Source organism: Manis javanica, chromosome 12 (assembly GCF_040802235.1).
Source record: "Manis javanica isolate MJ-LG chromosome 12, MJ_LKY, whole genome shotgun sequence".
Classification (NCBI taxonomy): Eukaryota; Metazoa; Chordata; class Mammalia; order Pholidota; family Manidae; genus Manis; species Manis javanica.
Genome location: NC_133167.1, coordinates 21,761,827 through 21,776,250, shown reverse-complemented (window position 1 = coordinate 21,776,250; position 14,424 = coordinate 21,761,827). Strand labels below are relative to the sequence as shown.

General features: G+C 37.2%; 1 protein-coding gene across 20 annotated transcripts in view; it reads right to left on the bottom strand.

Annotated features, from left to right (window-relative positions):
* IKZF2 (IKAROS family zinc finger 2) overlaps positions 1-8,459 on the bottom strand; it is a 152,739-nt gene extending 144,280 nt beyond the window's left edge. For 2 of the 20 annotated variants that reach the window (XM_073218147.1, XM_036990774.2), the window contains exons 1-3: positions 6,466-6,748; positions 4,902-4,950; positions 3,971-4,075 (exon numbers count right to left, since the gene is read on the bottom strand). In XM_073218147.1, coding sequence (XP_073074248.1) covers positions 3,971-4,075; positions 4,902-4,950; positions 6,466-6,468 — 157 coding nt within the window. In that variant the 5' untranslated portion in view covers positions 6,469-6,748. The other 18 variants (XM_036990770.2, XM_017649085.3, XM_036990767.2 and 15 more) reach the window with 18 other exon arrangements.
* Positions 8,460-14,424: the final 5,965 nt, after the last annotated feature.

Genomic DNA, 14,424 nt, shown 5'->3' with positions numbered 1-14,424 from the left:
AGAGCATCTGCTTAAAAAGATTACCTGACATCACTCCACCCTCATAATAACTCCCTCCTCTTCTACAACCCTGTTTTTGTCACTAAAAAAATATGGGTCAATATTGGACATGGCAGGCACCCTAAGATAATGGCATTATAGAGAGACCCGAGTTAAGGGATCTAGCTGACCCACAAGGTAACATCACAGTTTTATGTCCCAATTCTGACAACTTCATCCTTCTGCTAAAGACCCAAGAGTCCAACTGATTTCTTCAAGCCTGCACTTCCACATAAGAAAAATGGAAATCGCCCTATACCTCTGCTTCACTAGGCTCTAAAAATGGAAACTAGCTAAGGAAAAAAATGAATGTGAAGCCCTCTGAAAAGAATAAACTAGATTCCCTGACCTGATTATTGGTCAGAGTCTTGTAAAACTAGAATTACTACTTCTTCCAATTCCATACATGCCACCTGGCCATCAAAGTGACTGATAAATAGTACTGACTATGAAATTGATTCATGTTAAGGTTTTAAAGTAATTGAAACGAAATTTGTATTTTTAACTATTAACTATTTCCCCCCCAAAAAAATTTACTTACTGGCATTATACCAGTAGATGATAAGAAAAATAAGATTAATTACCACTTTTTGAGCCTTAAAAATCTGTCAAAATAGTCAAGTAGCAGGTATAGAACAGTTTCAATCTGATATTGAAGCAACTGTGTGAGAACTGGAAATGAGCTAAGACAGAAACAGAAGAAATCACAGAGTAAGTCTCATCTGATGGACCAAAATACAATATGGATTATTTTTATATTGTTCTGTCTGAGTTGTCTGTCTCAGATTCTTAACTTCCAGATTCTATTTTTAAAATCACTTAACACTGTATTTCCAGTAGCCATCAAGGCATATTCTGTCATCCCTGACACCGAAGATTGTCAGCACACTCAATGTGTACACTAATGATCTCAGGCAACAATACCCATCTTCTAATCAAAGAGATCCTTATTCCAGAGGAAAAAGTCTAAAGTTCTCTAAGAAACAATTCTTTCTAAAACATAGGAAGTAGTCATTATAAAATGTTAAGATCAGTAATACCTTGTACTTCTTTCGAAGACTATCGTACGTGCTAAATTTTAAAACCAAAAATTGGCAGGTATTATAACATTTTTAGTTCTCTCCCAAGTCACCAATGCTCTCTTTTAGCCCTGTCAAATAATGATAGCTGCTGTCATAATTTTTTATACAATAGCTGGCAGCAAGTTGTACAGATAGCCTTCATCTTAGAATAGTCATCAAATAACCTAAACAAATTAGGAACTTATAGTAAAACTGACCACTTTCCTAAAGCCAAAATAAGTAGGCTATCGCACCTTATTGATACATTACTGCCAGAATATTAGTTGTTTTATAAAAATCAAAGGTTTTAATTATTCTACTTTTTTCTAAACTGTGTTAAAATATTTTTTTCACTTTTATACATATATCCCTGTCCTCTCCTTGCTGCTACTGGAGGCTATCCCACTCTATCACAAAGGTTTTCATATTTACTTGTGGCTTTAATACTCAATCAAAACTGCAATTCTATTTTTAGAAGCAAAAGCCCTCTTCAGGAAGTATATTTGAAGATATTTTTTAAATGCTGAAAATAAATAAGCTCTTTTTACTTAAAGTCAACAATACATGCAAAAGGATTTAGGAAAACCAATGATATTGGACATAAGTTACCTGACAGTCATATACACACAAAAAATTATTATAAGTCACAGAGAAACATCAGACTGACCGATTCTAGGTCTCCTGTTCTAATTAACAGACCAGAGTCCCTCTCTACCACTATTTACTTTGGCAATCTAAAATGCTGATATTCTCTTAGATCTAACAGAAAGGAAAAATGGGTATCTTCTCCATCTAACACCTAAGTGGGTAACCTAGATACTGTAAATAGAGGCTACATCAAGGATGCAACAGACAGTTCTGAAGTGAGAGCCAAAATATTTAACCTGCAAGTCTGGAAAAGAACGCGAAAACAAATGCAGCTTAGCCAAAAACTATACTAACATGGAACTGCCACAGGCTAGTAAATGAAATTAAAAACAAAACAAAACAAAACTCTTCACCAAAGATAGTTTTACTATGGTTGGGTGAGAAAAGCTCAAATGTCAAAAGCACAGTTCAAATTTATTTGCTCAACTTGATCATGCCTATGCTTCACGATGTTTACTTAAAATAAATGGGTGAACTGCCTTTCTGAAGGAAGTACTTGCAAAAGTAGAATCATATTCACAAACAAGTAGCCAGTTAACAAGCATTTTCCTGCTGACATTCTCGTAGTGGCTAGGGGATGACAGTCAAAAGTCTATGATTAACATATACTCAATGTTTCTAAAGCCAATAGCTACCTATTAAGCTAACAGAAACTGCACCTCAATTTATTTTTGCTCTTTAGGAAATTAAATGGAAATTATCTGAGAAATAAAAGTATCTATTCTACCACAGAACTAGTACATTAAAATGTTAAAATGTAAAAACTGCATTGCCCACATTAGAGTACTAGTATAACTTTTATTGATTTAAAAGCCAACTAGCAAAAAAATAATGTTACAAGATCCATTATAAAAGATTAGCACTATAATTTAATACACATTTACTCATTATTAACTTTTCTTTCTACATGATAAACGAATTTCAGTGACTGCTTCTAGAATAAAACCTTCCTAAGAAGTTCTTCCCATTAATAAAAAGAAACTTTTAAATAAGTAAATTCACACAGTTAAATCAAAATTTCACATTAATAACTAGAACCACTTAAAGGTAATGAATTGCAACATGTCTTCAACAGTACTCTATATATTTCACTTGTAATTCAGAAGTCTTTACTACTTACAAAGTTGGTCTGTATAATAACCTCAAGTTTTAAGCATTATAAGAGGGAAGTGGATAGGAAAATTTGTTCTCTCCAGATAATCAGAATTAACTTAAGAATATGTTCATAATTCAGTAGATGATTCAGCTTTCATTAGTTATTAAATCTTTACTTTAAAAAAAAGGAAAGAAAATGCCTTTCCTTCACATATCACCCAAATAGAAAATTTTTAAACTAAATTACATTTACATGTAAGTCATATGTCCTCTGTACCTAAGAATATAACACATACCAAAAGTATAAGGAAAACATAAGATTTCAAATTACATTTGAGTATGAGTAATAGAGCATTTACATTTGATAACAACTGACAGAACATTATAATTAAGAGACACTAAACCATATTCTTAATATTTTGCCTTCTCTCACAGACAGCATTGTAAAATGCTCTTTCATGACACAAAAAACAATGTTTACTACATCAATGAATGACCCTTTATCAAGAATAGTAGCCAAAATTGTCTATTCCTGCAAGTTCAAAACATCCTTCCTAATTTTTCAGTTCTTCTCTGGACAGCCTAAAACAAAACACTTTCACTTTGTTAGAGAAATGGATGTAAATGAGTTCCACAAATTTCAATTACACTTCACTTCCAATGCTTTGGAGAAGAAACTTCCACATGCTCACAAAAAAAAAATAGCAAGTAACACTGCAATTCAACGACTGATGGATTAGCTTTGTACCAAGCCTATATAAAATTATTTCACTTTTTCACTGTCAAGAGTTCTTTCGAAGTGACGTGTTTCCATATTATTTTCACCCAACAACAATACATCTACTCATAAACCTGGCAAGTCAAAACAATAACCAGCAAAGTCTAACATTTCTTACCTGATACAGGTAAGCACCAGCTCCCAAATGCCACGCTGGGATAGTTCAGACTAGTAAGCAGACTCATGTTTTATGATACTAGGATGAATAGGAATAAATCTGTGTTGTTCTTTCTTTAGCAAAATCTATAGCAGCAGCTACACCACAATGTGAGAGCACCTCACAGACCTCACAAATTCAAGTCTGTCGCTAGAGAAATAGGAAAAAAAAAATCATAAAATGAAGACTTACTGCTTGTCATGTGACTTGGTGAGGCATGCTGTCCATTGGGTGTGCTTGAGGTAAGGTCAATCGCCATACTGGAGTGCTCCCCTTCAGGTGAAAGCTCATTGTCACCTGCTTTCACAAAGTAAAATCTTTTGGTCTCTGTTCATTGGGACATAAATTCTAATTATCAACTTTGCTTCATACATGCAGAGGCAGGCAAAGCCTTGAAATTTTAGTGTAATACGTTTTTCCCTTCACAGAAACTCTAAGGAAATACTATTTAGCAACATAAAGTAAATGAATGAAATGATGAAAAGCCACGACCAGCCCACGATATAAAACATTACAGAATTTTATTATTGCAATGATCTTAATTGTAAAATAAGGGCATCAGATAAGTTGATGTCTTCTAAAGTATTTTTAATTGAAAAAAAAATAAATTTTCTTTTAACATCTACTTGAATCATTAAATATACAGCATTAATAATAAGCATTTTCCAAAACACTGGCTCTCAGAGACCTGGATGCCTGAAAGAAGAATTGGCTAAAAAAAAAAAATCAGCTTAAGGAGGCTAATTATTTTTAACATTGTATGTCCAAAAAATTAGGTTACAGCATAGAAAATATTTAGTATACACTATATTACTAGTCATACATGTAACCTGACCTATTCTAAACCTAAAATAAGTGAAAAAAAAAATCAAGTACAAAAGTGTTTACCTGCTGAGCTACCACTGACTTAAATATTATCCTTAATACAGCAGCATATTTCCCTATTTCCTTCTTATTTCACTTCCGTGCTATTACTTCCTAAAATTTATTTAAAAGTGAATTGTGAACAGGTTGAAAATGAGAGGATAGAATTCTTGATAAACACATAATTCAGAAATTAAAATACAGGTGATCCAAACGTGATTTTATTGCCAATAACAAATTAATGGGAATGAATACTTACACGTTATATAGCCATCAATAACCTCTGTTTCCATAGTCAAAGTGCAGTGCTGCAACACAAAATATTATACCCTTAACACAATGATTCCTTTCAGTATCTTCCATTAAATGCTTAACTTACTTGAAGCACCAAGCAGTTAGCCCATGATTCTGCTGCAACCTGTACCCAAGAAACATACTACAGTGTACTCTATGTGCTCATTTGCAAGTCACTGAACTCTTTCTGCAAATGATCTGATTCCTTCTGGAGATAGGATAGGAAAGATAAGTGTGCTGTGAGATGGGCTGTAGCAAGAAAGGAATGACCCTCTTACTATGAATTTACTTGGCTTAATGAGAAAAACTAGGGAGGGTACACCTCAAATGTGCCACTTTTAATTGGACTTGAAGCATTTTACCATTCAGTACTTCCCACAGTTTGAGGACTTCCCTAGCACACAGACAGCTCTATTCACAATTGTTGCAAGTTAGTTCATCATGTTCTAATAGGGAGGGGGGAAGACACACAACATAAGAAAACAAAACAAAATGTAGTGCCCAAGTGTGTCTGGAAGGTTTCTGCAGTTACCCAACTCCCAGACTTGTATTGACATTTTAGCCTACCCCAAGTTATGCATAAGCACCTGTTCAATGTAACCTTAATTTCCTGCCAGATCATGGTTGGATACAAATGCCAAGCCTACTTAATACATAACGATTTCGAAAATTTCATAAACTTCTTGCTGTGGGGAAGGGCATCACTTTTTTTTAAAGTTTGGGGAATTATTTTCATGCACCAGTGACACAAAACAAGAACTTAATTTCTCAGAAACAAAAGTAAATTGTATGAGATGACACCCCCTAGCTTTGATTTCACATAATGAAAAGATCGATAAGCTAACTGTATCCTTTGAAGGAAAAAGTTTAAAGAATTGACATGTCCTGAGGAGATTTTTACTTATTTTTTTTTTCCTTTGGCCCTGGTCCTTTTTGCCTTTAGTTTCAAAACTCTCACTGCACCAGCAGCTAAATTATTCACAATGAGCCATTTCTGTATTGATCGCCAAGTATATTTAGCCCTGGCTCCTGGAATTTCTCCATTACTTACTGGAAAACAGGCAGCTTCACTTCTTGTCTCCAAAACCACTTCCCTTCTCCCCCCCCTCCCCTTCTTCACCACCACTCTCCCTACCCCCCAAAAAAACTTTTCTTTCTTTCTTTATGGAATAATCAGATCAAATTCCCAACTCAGTCACTACATAAGCACTTAAATTTCAACCTGCTGTACTGTTATCAAAATTCTTCAAATTATGATTACACAAGGCTTTAAAGAAAGGCATCCGTAAAGTTTAAAAGGGGAGCAGTTTCTTCGGATATTTTACAAATGAGTTTATCTCTTTAAAAATGTACACATTTAACACATACATATTAAAAAGAAAGAAACGTCAGGGAGAAGCGAAAGAAGTCTGCCCCATCAGTGAAATGGCTATTAACCCTCAGAGAAGGAAAGAGATAAAGAAAAGGAAAAAGAGAAACGAAATGTACATACAAAAGAAATTGTCCTTTGATTAAAAAAGATTCATCACCATTTCCAGCTCTGTCGGGAGATCTCAGCTTCTTCTAACCCCTCAAAGAGGTGACAATGTCGGGCTGAAGATAAACGGAGAGAGAAAGAAAGAAGTTTTTTGTGTTTCCCCCTTCTCTCTTCCCTCCCTTGCCCCTTCCAAGCCAAGCCCCCTGCAGAGTTCAAGGCGAGGAGGAAGGAAAAGCACTTTACAGGTGGGTCATTCCGAGCCCAAATCCAGCAAACAGATCGGCTGATAAACAAAACCAAGAAATGAGAGAGAAGGAACACCCCCCTTCTCCTCCTCCTCCTCCTCCTCCCACCCCTCCCCCTCGTCCCTTTGGGATGGTCTAGTAGGAAAAGTCACTCAGGAATGGCACCACGTACTTTCAGGAAAGAGGAAAAAAAAGAGAGAGAGAGAGGTCAGTCAGTGCTACAGCAATGCGATTAACAAGAGAAAAAACTTGATCCACCGGTTCCTTAAGAATCGACCAAAAGCTAAGACAAGAAAACTGAAAGAAAAGGTGGGGGGGGCGGGGGGTAAGAGGGGAGGGACAGTCAGGCAGAGCCCAGCAAGGAACCTAGGCCAGCTACTTCACAGGACTGTTTTTCGCCCTTGGCAAAAAAAAAAAAAAAAAATTAAATCTTAATTCCATCTCCTTCGCCCATACTAGAACCTGTCAAAGTGATTTAACTGCTGCCTTTTTACATGTGTCATAGCTGTTTGTGTTTGCTTTTTTTTTTTTTTTTTTTTTAGATTTCAGCAGGATCTGGATATTACCTTCTATCTGGACAGCTGCAATTTATTCCAGGCTCCCCAACCTTTCTTGGAATTCAAGTTAAAACAAAGCAAAACAAGTCCAAATCCATGACAGCTACAGGGACGAAAATTGATTAATCGATTAACATCCCAGAAAGATTATAAAGAGGGGACGATAAATTAAGGCAGAAGATATCATCTTCAACACGATTCCCTGAGCGTCCTTTACAGAAATAATTACGCTAATCATAACGACAATCCACCCCTCCCAGAGAAAGATAAATTATTATTACTGGTTAACAGCAACAAGTCATTTGATCACATCGGTGCAAAACGAGATGCTATACAATTACACTTAACTTTGAAAACACCCCCCCTTTGCAAATCAAATACACATATTTATATATAATCCATGAATCAGAAGACAAATAAAACAAGAGCTGTCCTTCACGCAAAAGCCAAGCGGAGATTTACCTCAGTGCATGCAGTAAAATAATCCCATCACCCTTTTGTTTGTGTTTACTGTTAGTGTGTCCTCTCTCTTTCTTTCTTTCCTGTGCCTAACGTGTGTTTGTGCACTGCAGTTGGTGGTGGAAACTAAGGCAGTGGCTCTGTAGCTAAGGGTAATCCTGTTTTTACTTCCTCCATCTTCAGCGAGGAGCAGGGTTAGCCCGGGACAGCTGGTCAAACCCCGAGAAACCGATCCGCCGGAGCCCGAGCACATCTCCCCCGCCGGCCGGGCTCGCGCAGACGCCCGCGGGCGGAGGGCGGCGGGCGGCGGGGCCCCCGGAGCTGGCAGCGTGCGTGCGTGCGCGCGCGCGCGTGTGCGTGTGTGCGGGGCCCCGGCGCCGGTGCGTGTGTGTGTGCGCGCGCGCGCGGGCTGGGAGTGCGCGTGTCTGCGCGCTGGGCCGCTCGGCGCGCTCGGCAATCGATTACAGGACAAGTGCTGCCCCGCGGCTCCGCGACGCGCGCACTCCCTCGAGCCCACCCGCGCGCCCCGCCGCGGCGCCCGTGCCCTGAGCCGGCGGACCCCGCCCCCGCGGGGACCAGGTAACCCACTTCCGAGAGTCCCCGGAGACCCCGTCCCACGCCCCCTCGGAGTCGTAATAAATCTCACGTTTTCTGCTGGCTGGAAAGGAAGGATTGGAGCGGCAAGGGGAGGTTCATTTCTGCCGCGTGAAGTTCTCTTTCCGACTGGGATTTGCGGAGAGGCCGGGCGAAGGGAGGCGGACGGCGATGCGGACGCCCGACGCCGAGCTCCGGGATCGGCGTCCCGGCCGGAATCGGGGTGTGCGCGTGGACCCACCCACTCAGGCTTCGCAATAAACTATGCGGTACAGATTCAGAAAACGGCCGGAATAGACCAGGACACGAATCAGGATGCAGGGATTCTCGGGAATGGATTGAGAAGGAAATTCAGGTCTGGGATGAAGCTCAACTATTGCTATTTTGAAAACGCTTTACAGTGCAAGTTTAAAATTAGAGTGTGCACTTGGTTTTACTCCCCCGGGTATGTGCCACATACACCAAAGCCAGGGGAACGCGGGAGGGTCCTCAAAGTTGTTTCGAGTAAAGTGTTGCCCATCACTAGCATCATTTAATTATAGCAGAGCTTTTTTATTTTTGAAGAACTTACATGGGTCGTCATGAGAAAAACAAATTTATGTTCTTTCTACAAATAGTAGCATTTAGTATCTTTCTTGACCACGTTTGCAAAAAGAGGGAATCGAGACTTCTATAATTAAAGGGAAAAGGAAAATGAAAGGAGCTGAAAATACTGAACTGTGTAGTCTGGATGGCTTAAGTTTGAAAACACGAAATTATCAGGACTGCAAACAGCATTTCTGAGAAACCATATCACAGATTGTGAAGAAAATCAATGCTGAAAGAGTAGGAGCAGACATCGTACTCCTACTCCTTTTAAGAATCCCAGAAATAGTTGGTGAGGTTTTTTTCTGCTGAGGAAAGAGAAATGCTACATTGAAGATAAAATCTTCAGCTGTGTCTTAAGCACTACTCTCTACAATCTGGGAAATTTTGGATAATGACTTTTCTTTAGATACTGGGTTGTGGAAGGAATTAATTCACATTAATACATACTAAATAATGGATACCATATAACTTTTAATACCATATTTAAGTTTTACAATGAATTACTACTTAAAAATTATATTTAAGTGACAATTGTACCAATAGGCTGCTTTTTAAATTATGGGAAATGATAACTGGTGCCATTACTGCAAACAGGTTTCATTGGAAAGCAAATCATTTGCACTCAGGCTAGCAACAACTTTATGACATTTTTTTAAAAATTGCAGTTCCTCTGATTTACATACTGATCAAACGGGTTCTTTTTTAACCTAATCATCAGTTATCTAAATAAAAATAATTTTCCTAAAGTCATATTTGGGAAAGACTGAGTGTAGAACCTCACAAATCATTCTAATCATCCCAATAGACAGCAAAGATTTTAATCTTAAATTACCCTAAAAATTGGAATGTTCATAATATATAAATTCCCAATATATAAAGGGTATTATAACTTATCTAAATTGCCATAAATCCTTCCTAAAACTAAGCCTGTTTATCTGCAGTTAGGTAGGTCCTTAGAAAACAAATTAAAACATATTCAATATTAAGATGAAATAAGTGGATAGTTTAACCAATTTATGTCATTGAAGAGGACCCATTGTGAAGTCTTTAAGGAAACATCCTCAAGTTTCCCGAAGCTACCACAGTTGATATTGTCCTTGCCCCTGGCTGATTAGAAGCTTAATTTAGCTCCCTTGAAAGCCTATACTTTTTAAGTTACTTTCATTCGTTCCCTAACCACCAGAGGCACACTCTCCCCCTCTAGTGGCTAAATGTTCAGACACTTCACACGTGGCGACCCCGTCTCCCCAAGAACTGGGGATTTGGACAGGGAACAATGGCTCCCAAATTTTAGAATGGCAAAGGTCTCATGACCACTTGTGAGATCATTTTGGGAAATTTCCCACTTTGTAACATTCTATGTTCCTTTCACATTTGCAGATCATACAGCCAGCTCACCCCAAAGAAGTCGAGCTAATGTTTACATAACAAGACTAGGGACTGGTTCTGTTGGTTCTTTGGCAGTCAGATAGGCCAGGCTCGGGATCACAGTTCCACTTGTGCGGAGGAACCTTTGTATAAACTAGTAATTCACTTTTTTCTCAATTTTTCTCAACAGTATTTTTATACTAGAAGATACATTTATCTCCATCCTTTGCCATAACTACACTGTACACATTTGAAAAAAACATACATAGTTATGCATTGAAGTGTAGCAACAGGGAAGTGCAGACCCAGATTCTTTGGTCACTATATCAAGTTAGACAGTTAAATTTTCACTTTGGGGTGAGCTGAGGAGATAGGGAAAAAACACCCCCCACCATTGTTCATGTAGCTGGTTCTTTCTCATCCTTCTGTCCCGTCCTACCAAAACTGCACCTTCCTGGCACCAACCCCTATCTTAGCACCTTGCACATGTCCTTCATTATACAATTTGTAAATATTTTATTCATTTGTTCAGTTTTTAAAAGAAAATCTCTCTCCCCCACTAGAATATCATCTTTTTTAAGGACAGGGATTATGTCTGTCCTGCTAACAATTGTTTTCTCAAAACTAGCACAGTGTTTGGCATTCATTAATACACATATGCATGTGTTAATCTCCATTTTCAAGGGACAGAAGGTGTAGGGTATCAAAGATACATTCTAATTCTGTAAAGAATTTGGCCAAATGTTGGCTCATAAGTAATGTTACAAATATCCTTAGCAGGTCCTCTCTGATTTATAGTCAACATGAAAAATGTGAATGCCTTAGTAGATAATATAAATTGTTTAACTAGTAAAAGTGGCTAAAATTGTATATCAAATATAATTCTGAATAAAATATATTTATGTGACTCCTGTGTTTTATAAGCAAATTATCTCATGTTAATGCCTGATCATTCATGAACCAGGGTGACTGTGAAGGAAGGCAACAGATTAATTCTATAACCACTAAGTACAATTAGTAAAAGAAAATTTTATAAGGCAGTGTAGCTAAAAGGTACATTATAAAGTATTTTGTTTTCTTTGGTGGTTTATTTTATTGTTTGAGATCTTAAAGCCCTAGTACCCTTTAATGGAATTTGGATAAAAGTGTATTTTTGTTCATTCACAGAGTTAACCCCATGTTTTCAAGTCTTGGTTTTATCTTTCACAGATAGTTAATGGGGACAATTCAAAACTTTGCAATACTTTCCTAATGTCGAAGAAGTTTTTGGAAACAAATTACGTATTAATTTTTTTGGCCTGATCATGGTAGATATAGAACATAATCACCCAGGGTAGGTGCCCTATAATAACTTGAGTCCCTGAAAAGGTTAAGATTAACAAGCACATATAGGCACAATGTTTTAAAACTGATAATTTGTTTTATTTTTGTCAGGTGTTGTGTTCCTCTTTGAAATGGTATTCTCTTTCTAAGTGGGAAATGGAACAATGGTCTCACTTTCTTCTGTCGACCTAGATTGGCACTAAGAAGAAGCAAAGAAACCTGAAATGGAACCATAGTTTCAAAGAAAATACTCTAAAGATCCCAAATCCAGTTCATAAGTAAGGCATATTACCACCTCCCAACTTGGCCTCCCTGACTACATTGATAGTCGAGGGTCCATCCTTGTGGAATGCGAATCCCACATGCATTCTATCCACCATGAACAATAGTTTCTTTTAATAATTTCTAAGAGTGTCACTTGCAATTAGAGATAAGGCTCTTGTGCAAATACCCAGTCCCTAGAAAAGATAATATTATGACTGAAATTCATGCTTTGATAGAATATCAGATTTCTTCTAGAGGGCTCATTTTGATGTGAGAGCAGAAGATAAACTAGCTCTAGCCCAAATGAGAATTATAAATTGTAAGAGTTAAACTTAGACCATGGGGGTGAGGACTAGAGAGGTTTCTAGGTAAAAATGAAAACACGCATTTTTAAAAGTTGCCGTTAAAAATCCATCATAGTAGCTTTAAAATTCAGGTATGTTCAGCATTTGTAGAAAAGAGTTCCATTAATGTAAAATGAAGGAACTTTGAGCTGGCTCAAGTATAGATAGCAAATGCTCAAAAAACAACCCTATAAGGCATTGGGAAAAACATTCTAAGAAACCCTAAAATTATCCAATACAAGAAGTATAATGAGGTTATTGGAACCTGCAGTAAAATATTAGTACAAGAAAAGAAAAAGATGATTCAACTTTTTGAAGATGCAGCTCACAAAATAAGAGAACAGTATCATGAGCACATATTATCTAGTGATCCGTAATTTAGATACAAGATAATAAACACTCTCTGGGGAAAGAAGGAAAACCAAAAGAGGTCATTTGACTTTGGAATTGAGAGGTGGAAGTAGGACAGACTAACCCAAAGATCTATTGTACCAACAGTTGGATTCTGCTGTAAATATCCATAGTCTAAAGCAGAGTGATGGTAAGTTGCATCTCAAGAGAAATATTTGATAGTTAAACCAGTGCAATAGGCATATTATCCTGTTTTATTTTTAACCTGCAAAAAGCTCATGGAATTACATGCCCAGTGTTTGTGAGAAGCCTCAACTCTTTGTAAACCAAAATTATTTCACAGTACTGCAAAGTCTAATCACATATTTAAGTAATCTTATACAGATTGAAGAAAATAGAAGAATGCATTACTAACAGAAAGGGAAGGAAAGAATCTGTGGATTTGCCTTCTACCTTTTTTTTAGCCAGATTTTGTAAACCTAGGGATTTAGGAGCTGTCAGGGATAGAAGTGGGGAGCTGTTTCCTGTTTGATAACTCTGAAAAAGGGTGTGTGGTGTGGAAGAGGGAAATGAATCAAAGAAAGGTCGTTTACAGGTAGTAAAGTCAAATGTCACTTCCCCCAATTCTCATGACTTGTGGTTTAGAGAAAGGTTAGATTAATGTAGAGGTTAGTGTGGCATTCTGAACTGTCTCAAGACATGATATATGAAGATGAGAATAATACCATCAGTATCTTTCCCCATAGCAGCTATGTTTAAATTTCAAAAAGGTACTTAAAACTTGAGGTCATGGTGAGGTACTAGATACCTGGGAAAGTCCCACTTAGTAGATTAAGGATATCATCAAAAGTCCTATAAACTATATTCTAGAACTGCTTCATTAAAAGATTGTTTTTGAATTATACCATTTTTGAAAAATCCTTACACAGAATCTATAGCATTTCAGACTGATGATATAACTAATTTCAATGAAGTTGGGAGTATTAGTGAGACTAGGGAAGCCCTATATATCATCATCATCAACATCATTTTATGACAGGCATCATCATATACACATTACATGCATTATCTCATTTAACTATACATTTTAAGGGAGACAATATCAGCCACATTTTTTACATAAGGAAATTGAGGCTTGGAGACATATTATCTTGTCCAGGGTCCCCAAATGTCAGAGCTAGACTCAGAGACAGGTTTAAGTTCTAGAAAGCCAATGGCATACTACCTCCTAAAGAGCCGAATATTTATTGATCATACATAACATTTATTAGTCAAATCCAGCCATTTGGGTAACATACTGTCCAATATTGAATTACTTGAAAGGAAAAGCAGATATGCATGGTCTTCTTAGAAGGTTATCCAGATGGTATATCAACATAGAACTCTACAAAATTCAGTGCCTGTCTGTGTGTGAAATATGGCCTATTTAATATCTATTACTTAAACATGAGACACTCATCTGTACATACCTTCTGGACTAGTGAATGACATGAGAGAATCAGTGAGAATGAATTAAAAGATAACCCTATAAAGAATAGAGTAACAATGATGGTGACAAAGAGCTATGGACAAGGACTTAACTTTAAATTCTGAATCGTCAAGTATATTTGCATACTTTGTTTCAAATGTGATCTTTCTGACTCATTGTTCCCAGAAACGTAAGCATCAAAACTCCTCCTTTTTGTAGACATATTTCACCTTTATATGTAAAGAATGAATGAATGACTTTCCATGGTGAGCCCTGTATTTTAAATGTTCATGATGTTCTTAAATGACATTTTGAATTTCAAGAAATAGATTTTTTTTTTAATGAAGAGCAGCTCTCAGTTTATAGTAAAGGCCAATTTGAACATTTTGAACATCCATTAAAAGCCTCTGAGATTGGGATTTTTCTCTGTTTTAATTTCCAAGGAAGTGA